Source organism: Canis aureus, chromosome 27 (genome assembly GCF_053574225.1).
Source record: "Canis aureus isolate CA01 chromosome 27, VMU_Caureus_v.1.0, whole genome shotgun sequence".
Classification (NCBI taxonomy): Eukaryota; Metazoa; Chordata; class Mammalia; order Carnivora; family Canidae; genus Canis; species Canis aureus.
In genome coordinates, this window is record NC_135637.1 from 32191933 (window position 1) to 32215850 (window position 23918).

The 23918-nt window shown below is 49.7% G+C and overlaps 2 protein-coding genes and 1 long non-coding RNA gene across 12 annotated transcripts in view; all 3 read left to right on the forward strand.

The window, feature by feature from the left end:
* Window positions 1–23918, forward strand: part of LOC144299119 (immunoglobulin lambda-1 light chain-like) — a 228115-nt gene that overhangs the window by 173044 nt on the left and 31153 nt on the right. The gene's annotated exons all lie outside the window — the stretch shown is intronic.
* Window positions 7898–8409, forward strand: LOC144299125 (uncharacterized). The gene is made up of 2 exons (XR_013365902.1): window positions 7898–8076; window positions 8230–8409. It is a non-coding gene; the product is annotated as an uncharacterized LOC144299125 (long non-coding RNA).
* The window catches only part of LOC144299118 (immunoglobulin lambda-1 light chain-like), a 64885-nt gene continuing 52175 nt past the window's right edge, over window positions 11209–23918 (forward strand). For 2 of the 8 annotated variants that reach the window (XM_077874464.1, XM_077874457.1), the window contains exons 1-2: window positions 11210–11364; window positions 11732–12029. In XM_077874464.1, the coding sequence (XP_077730590.1) occupies window positions 11319–11364; window positions 11732–12029 (344 nt within the window). In that variant the 5' untranslated portion in view covers window positions 11210–11318. Of the gene's footprint in view, window positions 11365–11731; window positions 12030–23918 lie in introns of all 8 variants that reach the window. The other 6 variants (XM_077874463.1, XM_077874459.1, XM_077874458.1 and 3 more) reach the window with 5 other exon arrangements.

A 23918-nucleotide genomic window follows, 5' to 3' on the forward strand; every position in this document is an offset into this window, starting at 1 on the left:
TGGGCACATCCAGACACCCCGATGACTCGCTGTCAGCCTCCTCATCCCTCCTCCAGGCCAACGCTGACCCTGAGCTGCAGCTTCCTGCTAAGGAACAGCTGAAGGAGGGAGAGCTGGGAACAGGGAGACCTTGGTCCCTGGAAGGGGTGTCAGCAGCCTCCCTGTGAGACTGTCTCCAGAGTGAGGTGGGTTCTCCTAGCTCAGGCCACAGCCCTGTCACGGGGCTGTCCCTGTGCAGCGACAGGATCTGCTCCCTGCAGGGACATTGTCTCAACTCCCGAGCTCACTCCTCTGAGAATGTGTGACCTTGGGGACCCACACAAAGACCAGGAAGTCTAAAGACTGCTCCCAGTAGCTCTTCATGCCCTTCACTTGTTTACATGGAACACTGATGAAAAAATTAGGATGGCCAATTTCTGGTCTCCTGTGGGATGAGGGCTGTTGTAGGGATGAGAGCAGCACGTGTCTGCAGGTTAGACTTGGGAGGAATCTCCAACATCTGGGGGTTGGTGAACAAGTAAACTCCCCAGTAGATGAGATGAAGGAACCTCAGAAGCAGAGGGTTTCCCATTGAAGTGACAGGCCAGGCTTGGTTCCACACGGACTGTGGGGGATGCACTGGGGACGTGAGAGGCAGGAGGAGGTGGGTATTGAGGCCACAGGACCCCCATTTCCCTGAATCAGGGGTTTTCTGCATCTCTCAGCTGACCCACATCACCCCACAAACAGACTCCTGCAGGGCCCTGAGAAAGCCCAGCACAGCACTCAAGCAACGTTGTTTCCTACAGTCCTAAGGTCAGATTCCAGGAATTTGACTGTGATGCCAGAAATTGGAAACCAACGAGTGCTTTTCATTTTTTTTATTTTTTTTTTTATTTTTTTTAAAGTATTTGTGAATCTTTTTTTTTTTTAATTTTTTTTTTTATTTTATTTTATTTTATTTTATTTTATTTTATTTTTTTATTGGTGTTCAATTTACTAACATACAGAATAACACCCAGTGCCCGTCACCCATTCACTCCCACCCCCCGCCCTCCTCCCCTTCTACCACCCCTAGTTCGTTTCCCAGAGTTAGCAGTCTTTATGTTCTGTCTCCCTTTCTGATATTTCCCACACATTTCTTCTCCCTTCCCTTATTTTCCCTTTCACTATTATTTATATTCCCCAAATGAATGAGAACATATAATGTTTGTCCTTCTCCGACTGACTTACTTCACTCAGCATAATACCCTCCAGTTCCATCCACGTTGAAGCAAATGGTGGGTATTTGTCATTTCTAATAGCTGAGTAATATTCCATTGTATACATAAACCACATCTTCTTTATCCATTCATCTTTCGTTGGACACCGAGGCTCCTTCCACAGTTTGGCTATCGTGGCCATTGCTGCTAGAAACATCGGGGTGCAGGTGTCCCAGCGTTTCATTGCATTTGTATCTTTGGGGTAAATCCCCAACAGTGCAATTGCTGGGTCGTAGGGCAGGTATATTTTTAACTGTTTGAGGAACCTCCACACAGTTTTCCACAGTGGCTGCACCAGTTCACATTCCCACCAACAGTGTAAGAGGGTTCCCTTTTCTCCACATCCTCTCCAACATTTGTTGTTTCCTGCCTTGTTAATTTTTCCCATTCTCACTGGTGTGAGGTGGTATCTCATTGTGGTTTTGATTTGTATTTCCCTGATGGCAAGTGATGCAGAGCATTTTCTCATGTGCATGTTGGCCATGTCTATGTCTTCTTCTGTGAGATTTCTGTTCATGTCTTTTGCCCATTTCATGATTGGATTGTTTGTTTCTTTGGTGTTGAGTTTAATAAGTTCTTTATAGATCTTGGAAACTAGCCCTTTATCTGATATGTCATTTGCAAATATCTTCTCCCATTCTGTAGGTTGTCTTTGAGTTTTGTTGACTGTATCCTTTGCTGTGCAAAAGCTTCTTATCTTGATGAAGTCCCAATAGTTCATTTTTGCTTTTGTTTCTTTTGCCTTCGTGGATGTATCTTGCAAGAAGTTACTATGGCCGAGTTCAAAAAGGGTGTTGCCTGTGTTCTTCTCTAGGATTTTGATGGAATCTTGTCTCACATTTAGATCTTTCATCCATTTTGAGTTTATCTTTGTGTATGGTGAAAGAGAGTGGTCTAGTTTCATTCTTCTGCATGTGGATGTCCAATTTTCCCAGCACCATTTATTGAAGAGACTGTCTTTCTTCCAATGGATAGTCTTTCCTCCTTTATCGAATATTAGTTGCCCATAAAGTTCAGGGTCCACTTCTGGATTCTCTATTCTGTTCCACTGATCTATGTGTCTGTTTTTGTGCCAGTACCACACTGTCTTGATGACCACAGCTTTGTAGTACAACCTGAAATCTGGCATTGTGATGCCCCCAGATATGGTTTTCTTTTTTAAAATTCCCCTGGCTATTCGGGGTCTTTTCTGATTCCACACAAATCTTAAAATAATTTGTTCTAACTCTCTGAAGAAAGTCCATGGTATTTTGATAGGGATTGCATTAAACGTGTATATTGCCCTGGGTAACATTGACATTTTCACAATATTAATTCTGCCAATCCATGAGCATGGAATATTTTTCCATCTCTTTGTGTCTTCCTCAATTTCTTTCAGAAGTGTTCTATAGTTTTGAGGGTATAGATCCTTTACATCTTTGGTGAGGTTTATTCCTAGGTATCTTATGCTTTTGGGTGCAATTGTAAATGGGATTGACTCCTTAATTTCTCTTTCTTCAGTCTCATTGTTAGTGTATAGAAATGCCACTGACTTCTGGGCATTGATTTTGTATCCTGCCACGCTACCGAATTGCTGTATGAGTTCTAGCAATCTTGGGGTGGAGACTTTTGGGTTTTCTATGTAGAGTATCATGTCATCGGCGAAGAGGGAGAGTTTGACTTCTTCTTTGCCAATTTGAATGCCTTTAATGTCTTTTTGTTGTCTGATTGCTGAGGCTAGGACTTCCAGTACTATGTTGAATAGCAGTGGTGAGAGTGGACATCCCTGTCTTGTTCCTGATCTTAGGGGAAAGGCTCCCAGTGCTTCCCCATTGAGAATGATATTTGCTGTGGGCTTTTCATAGATGGCTTTTAAGATGTCGAGGAATGTTCCCTCTATCCCTACACTCTGAAGAGTTTTGATCAGGAATGGATGCTGTATTTTGTCAAATGCTTTCTCTGCATCCAATGAGAGGATCATATGGTTCTTGGTTTTTCTCTTGCTGATATGATGAATCACATTGATTGTTTTACGGGTGTTGAACCAGCCTTGTGTCCCAGGGATAAATCCTACTTGGTCATGGTGAATAATTTTCTTAATGTACTGTTGGATCCTATTGGCCAGTATCTTGTTGAGAATTTTTGCATCCATGTTCATCAGGGATATTGGTCTGTAATTCTCCTTTTTGGCGGGGTCTTTGTCTGGCTTTGGAATTAAGGTGATGCTGGCTTCATAGAACGAATTTGGAAGTACTCCATCTCTTTCTATCTTTCCAAACAGCTTTAGGAGAATAGGTATGATTTCTTCTTTAAGCGTTTGATAAAATTCTCCTGGGAAGCCATCTGGCCCTGGACTCTTGTGTCTTGGGAGGTTTTTGATGACTGCTTCAATTTCCTCCCTGGTTATTGGCCTGTTCAGGTTTTCTATTTCTTCCTGTTCCAGTTTTGGTAGTTTGTGGCTTTCCAGGAATGCGTCCATTTCTTCTAGATTGCCTAATTTATTGGCGTATAGCTGTTCATAATAGGTTTTTAAAATCGTTTGTATTTCCTTGGTGTTGGTAGTGATCTCTCCTTTCTCATTCATGATTTTATTAATTTGAGTCTTCTCTCTCTTCTTTTTAATAAGGCTGGCTAATGGTTTATCTATCTTATTAATTCTTTCAAAGAACCAACTCCTGGTTCTGTTGATCTGTTCCACAGTTTTTCTGGTCTCGATTTCGTTGAGTTCTGCTCGAATCTTTATTAGCTCCCTTCTTCTCTTGGGTGTAGGATCTATTTGCTGTTTTTTCTCTAGCTCCTTTATGTGTAAGGTTAGCTTTTGTATTTGAGTTCTTTCCAGTTTTTGAATGGATGCTTGTATTGCGATGTATTTCCCCCTTAGGACTGCTTTTGCTGCATCCCAAAGATTTTGAACGGTTGTATCTTCATTCTCATTAGTTTCCATGAATCTTTTTAATTCTTCCTTAATTTCCTGGTTGACCCTTTTATCTTTTAGCAGGATGGTCCTTAACCTCCATGTGTTTGAGGTCCTTCCAAACTTCTTGTTGTGATTTAGTTCTAATTTCAAGGCATTATGGTCCGAGAATATGCAGGGGACAATCCCAATCTTTTGGTATCGGTTCAGACCCGATTTGTGACCCAATATGTGGTCTATTCTGGAGAAAGTTCCATGTGCGCTTGAGAAGAATGTGTATTCAGTTGAGTTTGGATGTAAAGTTCTGTAGATATCTGTGAAATCCATCTGGTCCAGTGTATCATTTAAAGCTCTCGTTTCTTTGGAGATGTTTTGCTTAGAAGACCTATCGAGTATAGAAAGAGCTAGATTGAAGTCACCAAGTATAAGTGTATTATTATCTAAGTATTTCTTCACTTTGGTTAATAATTGATTTATATATTTGGCAGCTCCCACATTCGGAGCATATATATTGAGGATTGTTAAGTCCTCTTGTTGAATAGATCCTTTAAGTATGATATAGTGTCCCTCTTCATCTCTCACTACAGTCTTTGGGGTAAATTTTAGTTTATCTGATATAAGGATGGCTACCCCTGCTTTCTTTTGAGGACCATTCGAATGGTAAATGGTTCTCCAACCTTTTATTTTCAGGCTGTAGGTGTCCTTCTGTCTAAAATGAGTCTCTTGTAGACAGCAAATAGATGGGTCCTGCTTTTTTATCCAGTCTGAAACCCTGCGCCTTTTGATGGGGTCATTAAGCCCGTTCACATTCAGAGTTACTATTGAGAGATATGAGTTTAGTGTCATCATGATATCTATTCAGTCTTTGTTTTTGTGGACTGTTCCACTGAACTTCTTCTTAAAGGGGAATTTTAAGAGGCCCCCTTAAAATTTCTTGCAGAGCTGGTTTGGAGGTCACATATTCTTTTAGTTGCTGCCTGTCTTGGAAGCTCTTTATCTCTCCTTCCATTTTGAATGAGAGCCTTGCTGGATAAAGTATTCTTGGTTGCATGTTCTTCTCATTTAGGACCCTGAATATATCCTGCCAGCCCTTTCTGGCCTGCCAGGTCTCTGTGGAGAGGTCTGCTGTTACCCTAATACTCCTCCCCATAAAAGTCAGGGATTTCTTGTCTCTTGCTGCTTTAAGGATCTTCTCCTTATCTTTGGAATTTGCAAGCTTCACAATTAAATGTCGAGGTGTTGAACGGTTTTTATTGATTTTAGGGGGGGATCTCTCTATTTCCTGGATCTGAATGCCTGTTTCCCTTCCCAGATTAGGAAAGTTTTCAGCTAGAATTTGTTCAAATACATATTCTGGCCCTCTGTCCCTTTCGGCGCCCTCAGGAACCCCAATTAAACGTAGGTTTTTCTTCCTCAGGCTGTCGTTTATTTCCCTTAATCTATCTTCATGGTCTTTTAATTGTTTGTCTCTTTTTTCCTCAGTTTCCCTCTTTGCTGTCAACTTGTCTTCTAGGTCACTCACTCGTTCTTCCACCTCGTTAACCCTCGTCGTTAGGACTTCTAGTTTGGATTGCATCTCATTCAATTGGTTTTTAATTTCTGCCTGATTAGCTCTAAATTCTGCAGTCATGAAGTCTCTTGAGTCCTTTATACTTTTTTCTAGAGCCACCAGTAGCTGTATAATAGTGCTTCTGAATTGGCTTTCTGACATTGAATTGTAATCCAGATTTTGTAACTCTGTGGGAGAGAGGACTGTTTCTGATTCTTTCTTTTGAGGTGAGGTTTTCCTTCTAGTCATTTTGCTCAGTGCAGAGTGGCCAAAAGCAAGTTGTATTGGGAAAAAGAGAAAAAGAGAGGAGAGAAAGAAGGAAAGAAAAGAGAAAGAGAAAAAAAAAGGGAAGAAAAAGAAAAAAAAACGAAAAAAAAAAAAAAAGAAGAAAAAGAGAAAGAAAAAGAAAGGAGAAAAAAAGGGGGTGGGGGAAGGAAACAAATCAAAAAGCAAAACAAAACAAAAACAAAAACAAAAACAAACAAACAAAAAAAGAACCACGGGGGAGTATCTTCTGATTCTGTGTTCTTTAAGTCCCTTGGCTTCTCCTGGAAGTTGTCAGTCTAGCTGGTGTTCTGGGGGAGGGGCCTGTTGTGCTGATTTTCAGGTGTTAGCAGTTGGGGGAGCTGCTGTGCCCCTGCCTGGTGCAGGGCTCAGTGGGGGTTGTTTACCCCGTGAGGCCGCAGGAGAAACAGCCCCAGTGGCGGGGCAGCTCTGGAAACCTGGATTCAGCTCCGGCAGGAACTCCGTCTGCAGGGCCTGGAGGCTCCGGGGCGGGGCCGCTGATGTGCTCAGCTGGGGCAGGAGCGTCCTTGCTGTCCTGGGCCCTCCCGGCCTCTGCCTGTCCCGGGGGAGGCGGGATCCTGGGCTGTGTCCCGGCGCCCTGTGCTCCGGAGCCTGCGCTGGTGGATTCGCGCTCCCAGGCCGCGCAGCCCCCTCCGCGGAGCTGCCGCCCGAGCCCCTCCGAGCTGCTCCTGGAACCGCGCAGCCCCCTCCGCACGGAGCCTCTTCTTCTGCCCGAGCCCCTCCGAGCTGCTCCCGGGGCCCCGCAGCCCCCTCCGCGGAGCCGCCCCCGAGCCCCTTCAGCTGCTCCGGGTCCCGCCGTGCGCGCTGCAGCCCTTAGGGAGCTCGGCGCACTCTCCTGGGCGCGCAGTTGCTCTGTTACTGTCCCCGGGAGCCCGAGGGCCTCCTCGCCCTCCTGGTCCTGCTCCAACTCCCCACGAGCCCCTTTCCCCCGGGAAGGTCGGTGCAGCTCCTGCGTCTCCGGGACGGGGCTCTCCTGTCCTGGGGACACTCGCCCCGGCCTCAGCCCGGCTCCTCGCGGGGCCCCTCCCCCTTGGAGGCCTTTGTTCCTTTATTTCTTTTTCCCCGTCTTCCTACCTTGATAGAAGCGCGAACTCTTCTCACTGTTGCATTCCAGCTGGTCTCTCTTTAAATCTCAGGCCGAATTCATAGATTTTCAGGATAATTTGAAGGTTTTCTAGGTAGTTTGGTGGAGACAGGTGATTTGGAGACCCTACTCTTCCCCCATCTTGCTCCTCCCTCTTTTTTAATTTTTTTATTTATTTATGATAGTCCCAGAGAGAGAGAGAGAGAGGCAGAGACACAGGCAGAGGGAGAAGCAGGCTCCATGCACCGGGAGCCCGACGTGGGATTCGATCCCGGGTCTCCAGGATCGCGCCCTGGGCCAAAGGCAGGCGCCAAACCGCTGTGCCACCCAGGGATCCCTCATTTTTTTTTAAAGAAAAAGATTTATTTATTTTTATTAAATTTTTTTAAATTTATTTTATGATAGTCACACAGAGAGAGAGAGAGGCAGAGACATAGGCAGAGGGAGAAGCAGGCTCCATGCACTGGGAGCCCGACGTGGGATTTGATCCGGGGTCTCCAGGATCACGCCCTGGACCAAAGGGAGGCGCTAAACCGCTGCGCCATCCAGGGATCCCGAAAAAGATTTATTTATTTGAGAGAGAGAACAAGTAGGAGGAAGGGCAGAGGGAGAGGGAGAAGACGCTGCTAAACAGCTAGACCAATGCAGGACTTGAGCCCAAGACCCTGAGACAAGACCCTACCAGAAGGCAGATGTTTAACCAACTCAGCCACCTAAGTGCCCCTCAAAGGTGCCTTTAGGACCAGAAAGCTTCGTGGAGGCAGCTGGGGACTCTGCTATCCTTCTCAGTCACCTGTTCTGCCTCTCAAGTGGCTAACCCAGTTAGAGCCCCATGGAGGATTACATTTGCATAACTACTAAGGATCACTGCCTCTTGTGACTGGAGGGAATAAAAGAAGCCTGGGTGAGCCTGCCCTGCACTGGGTCTCAGGAAGCAGAGCTCTGGGCACGCCCACCATGGCCTGGACCCCTTTCCTGCTCCCCATCCTCACCCTCTGCACAGGTGCTGTCCCTGGGCCTGCCCAGCCCCTCGGCCCCCACAGGATGGAGATGGGTCTGACCTGAACCCTGAGCTCAGCCTCAGCAAAACCTCACTATTGGGTCCCTAGGATAAGCCCTTGGGCCTCACACCAAGCCCTCCTCTCCTGTCTTTCAGGCTCCATGGCCTCCCCTGGGTTGAATCAGGCTCCCTCCATGTTGGTGGCCCTGGGACAGATGGAAACAATCACCTGCTCCGGAGATATCTTAGGGAAAAGATATGCATATTGGTACCAGCATAAGCCAAGCCAAGCCCCTGTGCTCCTAATCAATAAAAATAATGAGCGGGCTTCTGGGATCCCTGACTGGTTCTCTGGTTCCAACTCGGGCAACATGGCCACCCTGACCATCAGTGGGGACCGGGCTAAGGACGAGGCTGACTATTGCTGTCAGTCCTATGACAGCAGTGGAAATGCTCACAGTGACACAGACAAATGGGGAAGTGAAACAAATCCCCTTCTCCATCTGAGTCACTCTCTCCTCTGGCGACAGGAGGCCCATGGACAAGCAGGGGGCAGGTCTGGCCCAGGCCTTCATATGTGAAGTTCCCTGGCCTCCACCCCCACCCCCTGCTTACCAGGAGTTCTGCACAGGGACGGACAATGGGGCATTTGTGCTGACAGACTCGGTTGCCCTGGTCTCTGGGCCTGGGTATGAACTGGAAATCTAGGGTGGGGAAAAGACACAGGGAGCCTTTTCTCTAGTGCACATTATCTCTACATTCTCTGAGTGCTATGAGCCACTGTTCACACAACTGACCAGGATCAGTGTCCAAATTTCCCAGAACAGCTGAGCTGCTAAAGCCCTAGGCCATAAGTGAAGACCCCTCCACCTGCATGGAACAGATGGGGACAGTACACAGGGGTCACCCACACTGCTCTTCAGGACTCACAAGCCCCCCACTACTGCCTGGAGCCTCTGACAGCTCACAGGGCTGCAACTCGTGGGGAAGTGCTGTTGGCCCTGAGATCTGCTGCCCCATGATCTGTCCCTTCTCAGAGAGCCTGAGAAGAATGATGTCCTGATGCCTGGATCCCTGTCCTGCCTCATGCTCCCAGGTCCTGAGAAGTCCCAAGGATAGAGCTCTCTGCAGGAAGGAGGCCTCATCTGAAGGCTAATCTCTGTGGGTTGCTCTCCTTCTGCCCAAGATGATATCCCTTCTCCTTCCACTCCTTCCAGATTTTTTACACAGGCACTTCTCCATCTCAGAGTCTGCCTCCAGGAACCCATTCCGGGATGGCTGGCATCACTACTACAGTCCTCAGGGAACAGAGTAGGCCCCTGGATATACCCATGACCTCTCAGGTTCTCTCCCCCAATCCCCAGTGTGCATGTCCAACCTCCCTGGAGATGAGATCATTTCATCTATTTTTATACAGTGAGAAAAGGACCAGACATACCAGTGCTCTGGGTTCTGACAGACAGTTGGATAGTCACATCCACCCTGATGGTGACTGGGGGAGAATCGGGACAGTGTCCTCGTCCTACAGAATGGCCAGAAGATATGCCACCACAGGAGACACACAATGGGTGTGGCCACAAGTCTACCCCACATCCTACACAAAAATATCTCTTTACACACGCCTGACCCAGAAATATGGACAGAAAACAATGATATGAAATGAGTTCAGTCTGTCAATGTGACGCATAAGAAGCCACCGGGTCCCCCTTGTCCACAGGAGATCCACTCAGATCCATTTGTCTACTCTCATTCTTTCCCTCAAACGAGGCAATGTCCGCAGAAAGGACCCCAGACTCGGACACTTCTTTGGACAAGTGCTGCACCACTGGGTCGATCCTGACCCAGAGGAATTTCAACGTTGCAATGGTTTAGATATTGTATGAATATAGGAGAGAAGCTGGTAGAGACTGTGTGCTGTGTCACCAGAGCAAGGGTGTCCACCCTGCTCCCCCACTCACAGCATAAATCTATGAGGCAGGGCCTCTGTCTCCTTCACACTGATCCCCAGGACAGAATGTCTCCCAGACCAAAGTGGGGCTGAATGAATGTTCACTGAGTGTTCTCAGATCCCTATATGTGGAGCAGGAGCCACCACCACACTATTTGGGCCCAGCACCCTGAGTCTGCACCAGTAACTGGCAGTCTCTGCGTCCTATGTCCCCCAGGCACCAGGTCCTGCACCCCACCCATGACCGCCCAACAACCCAGAAGTGTGTGCTCTGAGGCCCCAGGGGCTGTCACCTCCTCAGCTGAGCTTATACCAATGTCCAAGGAGAATCTGATCCCCACCTACCTGGTCTAGAGGCTGGCAGGGTCCATGAAGAGAAGAGTAACTTCTGCCCTGGGTCAGCAGGGCAAGAGCAGGGAACCAGGATGTGAGCAGTGGGCTCTCCATCTCCACCTGGACCAGGGACTTTCTTTCCCTGGGTCTCCAGCAGCCAGTGTGGAGCGGCCACCAGGGGGCAGAGGAGATGACCTGGCAAAGCCACCTGCACAGGGGGTGAGCCTGGTATCAGGGGTTCTAACGGAGGGCGGCTGAGTCACTGGGCCCAGAGACTGAGGGGAAAGGTGCATGATTTCTGCAGTATAACCTTGGACACTGATGTGAGTTCTGACCTGTGTCTCTCAGACTCAGGGGTCTCATAGATTTGCCTCTGTCACTAGCCCAGCTCCAGGACTTCACGGCTCTCCTGCCACCCCATTCCTGCTACATCAGTCACTGCCAGACTTAACTGAAGGTTTGGATCTGTCTCTGGCACTGAGGGCACCCTGGGGACACTGAGGCACAGCATCTATATCCTGCCCTACGACAACCCGCATAGTCAGAAAGCTACAACACCTACAGGGCTTGCAAGACCTCCATGTGTCCTAAGCAAGAGAGAATTTTGTTGAGGCTTGATGCTCACAAACAGGGATCTGGGTAGGACACTGCACTGCCCTCAGGCTCCTCGTGTCTCCCAGGTGCAAAGGCTACAGAATCTAAGGGAGGAAACCAGACCCCACTAGACATAGAGGTTAAAGCACAGTCCCCAGGTCTGAGACTGGGTCTGCAAGGGGCTTCCCATCCACTTCCTTGTCCCTTGGGTCTCAGCCCTGCTCTCAAAGCAGAAGCTCTTCAGGAGGAGCCCCTGAGCCCTGGCTGATTTGCATGACCAGCAGGTGTCTCCAGCAAGGGGATAAGAGAGGCCTGTGGGGAACCTCTGCCCAGGCTGGGACCTGGAGAGCAGAATCAGGGTGCCTCCACCATGGCCTGGACCCCCCTCCTCCTGAGCCTCCTGGCTCTCTGCACAGGTACTGAGCCCTGGTCACTTCCAGGCAAGCAGAAGCATTCTGGGACCAGTCCAAAACTGATCCTGAGTCCAGAAAAGGGTGCCTGGAGAGGGTAGGACCCGAATGAAAAGGCTGGAGGAGTGAAGTCTTACCACTTGCTCACTCACTCTGTGAGAGCCTGAGGGGCTGACATGACCCAGGGAAAATTAATGTTGTCTCCTTTGTTCAAAGGCCTCATCCACCAGCTATACCCACGGTACCAGGGGTGAGATGAGGGGAGGTAGAAACAGACCCCCAGAGACTTGTTGGGGCTGAGGTCAGGCACGTGGGGTTCTCTTTGAATTGAGACCGAGAGGTGGGAACCCACCTCTTCTTTTCTCTCTTGCAGGTTCTGTGGCCTCCTATGTGCTGACACAGCTGCCATCCAAAAATGTGACCCTGAGGCAGCCGGCCCACATCACCTGTGGGGGAGACAACATTGGAAGTAAAAGTGTTCACTGGTACCAGCAGAAGCTGGGCCAGGCCCCTGTACTGATTATCTATAGTGATAGCAGCAGGCTGTCAGGGATCCCTGAGCGATTCTCCGGCGCCAACTCGGGGAACACGGCCACCCTGACCATCAGCGGGGCCCTGGCCGTGGACGAGGCTGACTATTACTGCCAGGTGTGGGACAGCAGTGCTAAGGCTCACAGTGACACAGGCAGATGGGGAAGCGAGACAGAAACCCTTTCTCCCATCTGTGTCACCCTCTCCTCTACCCCGGGGTTGGTCACAGAGCAGGAGCAGGTCTTCCCCAGGCCCCCTCATCTGAGGTCCCCAACCCTACTTCCTACCCATTCGCCAGCAGGTCTGCACCTGGAGGTTCAAGAGAGCATTTACAGCTCACAGCACTAATTTGCCCTGGTTCTTTGGCCTGGCTGTGAACAGGGGCCTCAGGGGCTGGGGAAAAAAAGACACAGGGGGACCTGGGCCAGGGGCCATGCACCTGCATTTCCATTGCCATCTTGGGCTAATGCTCTTCCAAATGACGAGGCTGAGCGCTCCAGTGTTTCCACTCAGCTGAGCTCCTGACGCCCTGGGGACCTTAGTGGAGCCTTCCCCCCCTGAGTGGACCTATCAGGAGCAGGAGACATCGAGGGTCACTCACACCTCTCTTCTTGCTCACATGGCCCCCCACTGCCTGGAGCCCCTGACAGCTCACATGGGTGCAACTCATGGGGAAGTGCTGTTGGTCCTGAAACCTACTGCCCCAGGCTCAGTCCCCTTCTCAGGGAGCCTCAGATGAAATGATGTCCTCATGCCTGGATCCCGGCCCTGTCTCATGCTCCCAGGTCCTGAGAATTCCAAGGATGAGCTACTTTGCAGGAAGGAGGCCTCATCTGATGGCTCATCCCTGTGGGTCACTCTCCTGCCCAAGCTGATATCCCTTCTCCTCCCAGAATTTTTACACGAGCACTTCTCCATCTCAGAGCCTCCTTCCAGGATCCCATTCCAGGGTGGCCGGCATCACAGCCACAGTCTTCAGAGAGCACAGAAGGCCCCGGGATATACCCACAACCTGTCTAGTTCTCTCCCCCAATCCCCAGTGTGCGTGTCCAACCTCCCTGGAGATGAGATCATTTCATCTATTTTATACAGTGAGAAAAGGACCAGACACACCAGGTGCTCTAGGTTGTGACAGACAGATGGAGAGTCACATCCACCCTGATGGTGACTGGGGGAGAATCGGGACAGTGGCCTCGTCCTACAGAATGGCCAGAAGATATGCAACGATAGGAGACACACAATGGGTGCAGCCACAGGTCTACCCCACGTCCTGCACAAGAATATCTCTTTTCACCCACCTGACCCAGAAATATGGACAGAAAGCAATGGTATGAAATGAGTTCAGTCTGTCAATGCAACATGTAGGAAGCCACCGCGTCCCCCCTTGTCCACAGGAGATCCACTCAGATCCACACAAACCACAGCCTGCAAATAAAGGGAATATCGGGTCCTTGCTTCCACCTGATAATGTGCAACTGTCCCGACACAACCACACATAAGTTTTTTCTTCCATAGGAGGATACAAGCTACGCTTTTGTCTGCTAGGGATATTGATCTCTGTCTCACCTGATTTGTCATCCTCAACGTCGATACTGAGATAGAAAGTTTGCTCCTGTGAACACACCTGATGTTCGGTGCTGAAGGGGTGACACAGGTGGAGGAAATGGAAACATCTGATGACAATGTAGCCAGGTGCATTCCTGCCACAGAAGGAGAAACACTGGATCCTTCTGTCCTGCTCATTTCAGCCACTACCCTGTGCTCAGAGGGGGGTCTGTAACTACTCTCCTCACCACAAACCCCAGGAGCCCCTTCCTTCAGAAAACACCTGAGCTAGTGATCATCCCATCAACTGGGCAGGACTACAGCTTCCTTCGGGATATCTGGTCCATTATCAGACCTGCTGAACTGGAATGTGGTGCAGTCATGACTTTATCACAAACCCAGGAGCCCCTGGGATCCCCTGAATTCATATATACTCCTGCCTGACCCAGGTGTGCAGAGACATCAGTTCCCCTGCGACAGCACAACTCACCCCAGCCAGTGCCCTCTCTTATCCTGACTCATCCCAGGAGGAGCTGAAAGGAGATCGGGTACACTAGGTACCCCCATAGCCAGGCAGGTAGTGTTCCCGGGGGCATCACCCAACCCCAGAACACACTCGTGTGGCTGGACACAGACTATATTTTTTTTAAGATTTTCTTTATTTATTTGAGAGCCGCAGAGAGGGATGCAGAGATGTAGGAGAGTGAGAAGCAGGCTCCCTGCAGGGAGCCAGATGCAGGACTTGATCCCAAGACCCCAGGTTCAGGCCGAGACAAAGGTAGACACTCAGTCACTGAGTCACCCAGGCTCCCGACAGAAACTAATCTTGAACCATTCTTCCCACATCAGTACAGGCTCCGAACTGAATGAAGCTCAGGTGCCCAGAGCAGGACGTTAAGCGCCTTGTCCCAGGGGACCCAGTAGGACCAAGGGAGATAAGCAGAGGAAGTGAGACTTTCCATGGAGCCTGGACCCCCACCCTGTGAAGCTCAGTGAACACACAGTCCCCAGAGGAGGGGAGAGCCTCAGAATGCAGGTGCAGGTGGAAGAGGTGAGGGAGGGTGAGGCCTGGGCATCGGTGGGTGGAAGAGCTCCCAGTGGAGCCGGTGGCACTGGTCCTCCAAGGACCACACTGTGAGCAGATTCACCTGTACCCGACCACCCCCGGCACAGATGACGGGACCCCAGGGAGACAAAGTGAGGCACCAGGGCCAAGCTGTCCTTCCCAACAGACTCCATGGGGTCAGGGCCCTGTCGTCACCTGTTGTCCGCATGGCTCCCTCCTTAGGGCTGGGAGTGTCACTGTGGACTGAGCCTCCCTGTCTCCCTCAGGCCCTCTCTCCCTGCCCCCTCTCACTTGCAGGCCCTGCCTCCCCTGACCCGAGGCTGACATTCACTCCGTGTCCATCACCCTGGGAGGGCACAGGATCCTCTGCTCGGGGAATGAACTCAGCCGTGAACATGCCTCTCTGCTCAGCAGAAGTCACGCCCATCCCCCAGCCGGTCATACACACATGAGTGACCATCAAGCCCAATTCTGAAGCTGTAACACGGGGACCTGGCCCCACTGAGGACGAGCAGACTGATGGCCAGGAGAGAGCTGACCCCTGATGTGACAGTTACCATGGCAATGGGAGCGCCCAGCAGTGATGGCGGTGACACAGAAGGATGCGCGGTGGGACACACACCCTCTGCCGTGGCCCTGCTCTCCCTCTCTCCTGCCCTCTGAGCAGCTGCTGGTCAGGCCTCAGGATCAGGTGTCCTCACTGGTCCCGGACCCACCCCTAAAGGGACTCTAGCAGGTTCTCTGCCCTCCTCCCTCCCCTCCTTGCTCACCCCTCTGCCTCTCAGTGGACAGGCCGAAACTTTTCGTGCAAAGCTGACTATCTTGTCTCTAGAGACTTTACGTCATACATCATGTGGGCACAGAGGTCATCATGTGTCACTCAGGAGGGGAGACAGGTGTCTCAGACAGCACAGTCTGGCAGGAATCCCTCTTCTCCTGAGTGCAGGTGGCCTGGATGCGCCCCAAGGGCTGTGTCACCTCTGGATCTTGTGTGAGGGGTGCCCACATCATGCAGGGCTGCCTGGGGCTTCCTGAGAGGGATACACGTCCCTGCCGCCCCAGGCCCTTCTCCCCTGGGGTTTTACAGAATCTGTGGAGGAAGTGCAGACACCACCTGGGGGCTACCTGGGGACTTCCTCCTGCACCACTGTCCTCCCCAGGCCCAGGGCTCATCACCTGCACCAGCTCAGGTCTGACCCACATGGACTCACACCCATGACCAGGTGACCTTGAGTGGTGGCCATGCCTACATTCAGGGCACTTCTGTCCTCCTTAAGGCAAAGACCTTCTTCCAAGACTTGAATAGAACTTTTACATAAATGGAATTTCTCTTCATGATTCTTTGAATTGTTGTTTTGAAGTTGATGTGTACACAATTGCTTGAGGTTCAAATGACAGTTGAGGAATTTATTTAAAAAGAAGAGCAAAAGCTTCCCCTATTTCCACTCTGGCTCTTCAGAGGGACACCTTCCTGGGAGTGAGAGACACAGGACAGAAAATCATTTTCCCCTCACTCATAAAAGAATGGCAGGTACGATTGGAATCCTTCCTCTAAAAATTACTTACTAACCTGATGAACTAGAAGTCAGTTGTAGGGACAGCTCAGGTGGCTCAGCGGTTTAGTGCCACCTTCAGCCCAGGGCCTGATCCTGGGGACCCGGGATTGAGTCCCACATTGGGCTCCCTGCATGGAGCTTGCTTCTCCCTCAGCCTGTGTCTCTGCCTCTCTGTCTCTCATGAATAAATAAAATCTTAAAAAAAAAAAAGAAAGTCGCTACTAGATGGGAATCCCTTGCCAGAAATAATCATTCCAGAGATTTTTCAGGTTAAAGGATGGTGGAAAGTTTCCTCTAGAGAATTAACATCTGGGGATTCTCTCCATAGTTTCTCAACAACAGGACAGTTATTGGGTGGTGCCTCCCTGGTCCCCAGGTGGCCCCCTGACCACTTGCCAGTGTCTCCAGTAGGCAGCTGGCAGACTGAGAGGAAGAAGCTCAGGACCTGGAACATTCTGTCTGAGGTTATCTCACCTCCTCTCACCTGGGCAGTCATTATCACCTGGTGCAGGGACTGCGGCTGCCATGCCCGTGCCAGCACCTGCTCCTCTATCTGCCTCTCCAGGGACCTGGGACCTGCTCTCCCTCCCCTCCTCCCTTCACTGTCAGGTGCACCCCTCTCTCCTGTTCCTGCTCAGCTCAGCCAGGCTGTGGGGGGTTGGGGAAAGAAGTGACAGGTCATCCATGAGGGACCCCCTCAGGGACACAGGAGGCACGTGGTGTCTCTGCACAAGTCCAGGACATCACACTTCTCCAGCCCAGCACATTCCTGCTAAAACCCAGTCTAACCTTGCTCAGGACTGCATCTTTCCCAGGAACTGAGTGCACACTGGGGATACTGAGCCACAGAATCGATGACCTGCCCTAGAGGCTCTCCCTGGGACATTACATACAACATCTCCATGGCTCCTTCAAAATTCCATGTATGCTTTGCCAGTGAAGAATTTTTGAGAATGGGGAAAATTAACAAAGCTGGAAACCACAAATGTTGGAGAGGATGTGGAGAAAGGGGAACCCTCCTGCACTGTTGGGAATGTGAACTGGTGCAGCCACTCTGGAAAACTGTGTGGAGGTTCCTCAAAGAGTTAAAAATAGATCTTCCCTACAACCCAGCAATTGCACTGCTGGGGATTTACCCCAAAGATACAGATGCAGTGAAACGCCGGGACACCTGCACCCCGATGTTTCTAGCAGCAATGTCCACGATAGCCAAACTGTGGAAGGAGCCTCGGTGTCCATCGATAGATGAATGGATAAAGAAGATGTGGTCTGGGATGAGCACTGGGTGTTATTCTGTATGTTGGCAAATTGAACACCAATTAAAAATAAATTTGTTATTTAAAAAAAATAAAAATAAAAAATAAATTAAAAAAAAGAAGATGTGGTCTATGTATACAATGGAATGTTCCTCAGCCATTAGAAACAACAAACACCCACCATTTGCTTCAACGTGGATGGAACTGGAGGGTATTATGCTGAGTGAAGTAAGTCAATCGGAGAAGGACAAACATATGGTCTCATTCATTTGGGGAATATAAAAAATAGTGAAAGTGAATAAAGGGGAATGGAGTAAAAGTGAGTGGGAAATGTCAGAAAGGGAGACAGAACATGAAAGACTCCTAACTCTAGGAAACGAACAAGGGGTGGTGGAAGGGGAGGTGGGCGGAGGGTGGGGGTGACTGGGTGACGGGCACTGAGGGGGGCACTTGATGGGATGAGCACTGGGGGTTATTCTATATGTTGGCAAATTGAACACAAATAAAGAAAGAAAGAAGAAAGAAAGAAGGAAGAAGAAAGAAAGAAAGAAAGAAAGAAAGAAAGAAAGAAAGAAAGAAAGAAAGAAAAGAATTCTCTTCAAATTTGGATACAAACAGGGATCAAAGTGGAAACTGCATTGACCTAAGAAGCCTATGATCACCCAGAAGCAAGGAACAGACAATATCTGAAGAGGAGATTTCAGAACCACTTAGAGGATGAGCAGGTGAAGTCCAATCCCCTGGGCTGTTGTTAGGTCTGCAGGGCCCCCCCCTTCCTCTCCCTGCCCCCTGTGGCTGAGCCTTCTCTGAAACCGCAAAGCTCCTCAGCAGTAGCCTCTGAGCCCCAGATTATTTGCATACCCTGCAGGTGCCTCCAGTAAGGGGATAAGAGAGGCCTGGGAAGGAATGCGCCCAGCCTAGTCCCTCAGGGAGCAAATCAGGGCACCTCCACCATGGCCTGGACCCTTCTTCTCCTTGGATTCCTGGCTCACTGCACAGGTGCTGAGCCCAAGCTCACACCACCCAGATCCCAGAACTGCCCCAAGCCTGGTCCTGACACTGAGCTCAGCAGCCACTGCCTGTGGGGGGCAGGATGCTCATGACCCTGCTGCAGGATGAGGGGCTGGAGGGTGAAATCCCCCCACTGTGCTCACTGACTCCATGTGAGGCCCTGAGGGACAGCATCTGGCCAGGTAAAGGGCCTCAGGGTTCTTATTTGTTCAAAGGCTCATCCACCAGCCCAGTGGCCCAGGGGCTAAGACTGATGGGAGGGGGTGTCCTGTGCCCAGAGTAGCCCTAAACCCCAATCCAGGTCAGGCAGGTGAAGACTTCCTAAGATGAGACATGAGGTTGCAAGCTCACTTTTCATTTTCTCTCTTGCAGGTTCTGTGGCCTCCTATGTGCTGACTCAGTCACCCTCAGTGTCAGTGACCCTGGGACAGACGGCCAGCATCACCTGTAGGGGAAACAGCATTGGAAGGAAAGATGTTCATTGGTACCAGCAGAAGCCGGGCCAAGCCCCCCTGCTGATTATCTATAATGATAACAGCCAGCCCTCAGGGATCCCTGAGCGATTCTCTGGGACCAACTCAGGGATCACGGCCACCCTGACCATCAGTGAGGCCCAAACCAACAATGAGGCTGACTATTACTGCCAGGTGTGGGAAAGTAGCGCTGATGCTCACAGTGACACAGACAGATGGGAAATGAGACACAAACCCCTTCCCCATCTGTGTCACCCTCCCTTCCAGCCTTGGAGGCCTGTGCACAGAGCATGAGCAGGTGGGCCTCAAGCCCCAGGTCTGATATCCACAAGCCTCTGTGTCCTCCCTGCCTGGCAGGTCGGCTCTGCAGGGATGTGTGAGGGATGACACAGAAATTCCAAGGCCAGGAGAGTCCACCTGTTCGAAATAGGCGGAGCCATGACTGATCATGTTCAGTGCAGACGTGGATGACACTTGAACTGGGCCACATCTCACTTCTGGAGAAGAGAACCGCAATCAGCATCTGAGAGTAAAAATGCTCGCGATGATGACACTGAGAACAATTAGACGGTGTAAAAGGGAAGGTTAGCAAACTGCACGATGTTGAAATAATAACTATTCAAAATGAAATAAGATCTCAAAATGCCTGAAAGAAATGGACGGAGCCCCAGTTGGTTGTGGGGCACCTCGTGCAGTAAGAGTCGTCTACGAAGCACCCAGAGAGAAGGTGCATGTCACATGCAGATGAATAAATATGGTAACGGAGCTTCTTATTATGAGCACGGCAGAGAGCAAGACACTGGAGAAATACCCTTTAAAAGAAAGCTATTAAATTATGTATCTGTAACAGAGAAAAATCTCTCAACCTGAAATTTGTTCTCCAGGGAAAATATCTCTCAACAGTGAAGCAAGATAGAGCTTTCAGACTACACAGTTTTATAGAATTGGTCACCCACAGACACTGTGACAGAGAGTGACAGACTCCCCTCAGACAAAAGAAGAGTCTATCAGAGAACAATGTGATGCCACACAAAGGAATGAATGAAGAGCATCAGCTATGGGAACTCCATGGACAAATGTAGAAACATCTGTCTCATATTCTTGTCTCTGGATAACTGTGTGAAGCCAAACATAAGAACAAGATGCCCTGGTTGGTGATGACTCTCAACACATGAGCAGCATAGCACACAACTGGGGTGTGGGGTGAGACGAACACATTGAAGTAATTTTATGCCCTATGTGAAGAGATATAAACTCACTGGAAAGTAGACTTTGGGAAGGTAGATTGGTTCTGTAAACCCTAAAGCAACCACTAGACTAAACCCTTTCGAGAACAAAGATGTGTATCTAATGAGGTACCTTCCTTTGGGTTCTCCAGACAGAACCAGCAGGAGATGCACACAGTTGACCCTTGATCAACACAGGTTTGAGTGGCTTGAGTCCAGTTACTTCCAAAGGCTTTACACAACAGTAAATGTATTTTCTCTTCCTCATGCTTTTCCCCAAGATCTGTATATTTTATTCCCATAAGATAGCCATGGGGGGGGGGTGGTGCTGAGTAGCCAGACAGCTGGAGGGACATTCCTCCAGTAGAGGGTGCCTGCCTCTCCAAGGTCTACCCCGCAGCAGAGGCCTGGTTTCAGGGAGACAGTAAGGGCCCTCCATGGAATGCTCCAAGGGGCAGTGGGCTTAGAGTGGGGGCACATGCCTGGGGAGCTGTGGGAAGCAGAGAAAGTCTTCCTTTACTACCAGGGACCTTCTGTGGCACAGACTGCGTCACTACACAGCCTTCTGGTCAATATGGAACTTGGGGAAGGTCCATTTGATGGCATTTCCCAGCCTGCCCCATCTGTTGGCTGGGCTTCCATCCCCTTCCACAGTGGGTGGGTGACCTCCCTATTCACACAGATCTTGCTGTACTCAAGGAATTTGACCTTAGAGCCAGAGGCAAAGTCTTCCATTTTCACATGACTCCCTGGCTGGGCCTCTCTCACTGGTCACAAGGCAAGGACAGGCTACATGACCCACACTCAGCATAAGGGGATGCCAGGTGCAGGAGCTGAGTGGAGTTCACATCTGTTTTGTCACAATGTTAGGGCATGTGGCGATGTTAGTACCTGTGGCGATGCCCAGGTACTTACACACATCAGCCATGTGCCCATTGATGTCCTTGCCTGAGAACTGGAGTGAGCACAGCACCCGTCCTGCTGGAAGCTGACATGGTGATGGCTGGGCAGGGCTGCCTCGGCCCAACACACCAGCGCTATCCATCCTGATATCCCTAATGTTCTTCTTCACAGCATTTTTTTCCTTGACTTACTGTTTTGAGACAATACAATATAAAATACATATGCAAAATCTGTGTTGATCTACTGTTTATGTTGTCAGTGAGGTTTCATGGCCTCCAATGTACTGACACAGCCACCCTTGGTGTCAGTGAACCTGGGACAGAAGGCCAGCCTCACCTGTGGAAGAAACAGCATTGAAGATAAATATGTTTCATGGTCCCAGCAGGAGCCAGGCCAGGCCCCCATGCTGGTCATCTATTATAGTACACAAGAAACCCTGAGCGATTTTCTGCCTCCAGCTCCAGCTCGGGGTACATGATCACCCTGACCAACAGTGGGGCCTAGGACAAGGACGAGGATGGCTATTACTGTCAGTCCTATGACAGTAGTGGTACTCCTCACAGTGACAGGCAGATGGGGAAGGGAGACAAAAACCCCTTCCCTGTCTGTGTCACCCTTCCCTCCAGTCCCCAGACCTCCCTAGTCACTGACCCTTCAGGTAGCACCTACAGATATACAGAGGGTATATCAGGGTTGACTGGGGCTCCCAAAATTGGGCCTGAGTATGTTTGGAAATGGAGGAACCAGGTGGAAGGGCAAACAGAAAGAAACATCCATCCATGTAAAAACGTCTTTATCCCTGCATTTCCACATGGTGGTCATAGGCTGCTCCTTTACCCACTGACCAGAACACGAGCCCATAATTTCCAGCTCAGCTGAGCTCCAGAAGCCCTGCCACCATGGCAGCTGGGGATTCTGAGTTGAGCAGACCAGTACATTACTCACTGTGTTGTTACCCCTCTTCTGAGCTCACACATCTGTCCACCACTGCTGGAGACCCTGGCAGGTCACAGGGCTGCTCCTCACTGGGAAGTGCTCTTGTTTCAGAAAAATGACTCCTGAGGTTTCTGCCCCTTCTCAGAGAGATTCAATTAAATGATGGCCTGAGTCCAAGATCCCAAGGCCCTGCCTCAGGGTCAGAAGTCCAGGAAGGTCCTGGCTTTAGAGCCCCCTGCAGGAAGGAGGCCTCATCCGATGGCTCACTCTCTGTGGACCCCTGCTCCTAAAAACCAGTCTGGCCTCCCTCACTCCTCCCAGATGTCCTACACATGCGCTTCTCCATCTCAGAGTCTGCTTCCAGGAACCTGATTCAGGATGGCTGGCATCTCTGACACAGTTCTCAGGGAACTGAGGAGGCCACTGTATACACACAAACTCTGGTTTGGCCCCTCCCAAACCCTGTTACGTGTGTCAAAATCAGCAACAGAACAGTTCATTCCTTGTATTTTTAAAAAACGAATGGGTGACGGGCACTGAGGGGGGCAATTGACAGGGTGAGCACTGGGTGTTATTCTGTATGTTGGCAAATTGAACACCAATAAAAAAATAAATTTATTATTTAAAAAAAAGAGGCAGACACACTAGGTGCTCTGCGTTCTGACAGACAATTGGAGAGTCACATCCATCCTGACGGCAAATGAGGGACATTGAAACAGTTGCCTCCTTCTACAAAGTGGCCTGAAGATGCACAACCACAGGAGATGCACAATGAGTGCTGCCTTACATCTACCCCCCACATCTTGCACAAGATTCTCTCTTTAAACCCACCGAACCCAGAAATGTGGACAATTCTGTGGACGATTCTGTGGATACAGCCAGCCCGTCAATGTCGACACTTCATAAGCCCCCATGGTCCACCCCTCATCTACATGAAATCCACCCTATCCAGGCTAACCTAACTAAATAGAATATTGATAACCTTGCTTCCACCTAAATGATGAATTTTATCCAATGAAAAATTACAAACATGCTCAGCCTTTCCCCACAAGAGGATACAAAATATACTGTGGTCTGTAGTGATAGTTATTTTTGACCCAACTGATTTGATATCATATGACTTCTATATTGAGACAAAGTTAACTGTGTTAACCCATCTGATGTTCGACAATAATGGAATGAGATAGAAGAATAGAACAAAAGCATATTATTAATATATACCCAAACATATTCATGTCACCGTAAGGAAAAAACACTTGCTCCTTGCATCAGGCTCATTTCTGCTACTACCTTGTGGTCACTGTGGTGTCTGTAATTACCTTCTTCACTGGCCACTCCGTATGCCCTTTCCGTCAGCAGATACCTGAGCTTGTCATCATTCCTGCCAGTTGGGATCACCAAACCTTCATTCTGGAAGATCTGTCCATTATAAGACCTGCTGAATTGGCTTGTGGTGAATTTATGACTATAATCACGGTCCCAGGAATATTAGGGGATCTCCTGAATCCATACACACACCTGCTTACCCCAGATGGGTAGTAGAAAACCAATTCCCTCTTGATAGTCACCATGAATCACGGCAGCCAGTGTCCCCTACTTTCCCAGTGCCCCACTGCAAGGAGGAGCCAGGAAGGGCCATGGCACACTCTTAACCAGCAGTGGGGCACAGTCAAGCAGAGCGCAGAATGCCAGGGATGAGAAGGGAACATTTTGTTGGTGGCTTACTGGGGATAAGAGTGAGTCTGTCACTCCCATTTCCACTCCAATTCCTAGACCCATGAATCCTGACCAGGGAGAAGCAAAACCACATAGTTCTAATGCATGACCTACTGAAAGCATATACACATCCCAGAGGGCATGGCATGAGCCCCTCAGCGATTGCCATGGCCCAGAGGAGCAGCAGAGATCACCAGGCTGGCCATCTGGTGATGGAGCGGGCCTGGCATCATGGCTTCAAACATGCAAACCGTGACCTGAGATCTGAAGGAAAAGGTATCCATCCTCCTTCTTGAGTGTCATGTTTGACTCTAATGTACAAAATCTTTTGGCTCCTTCCT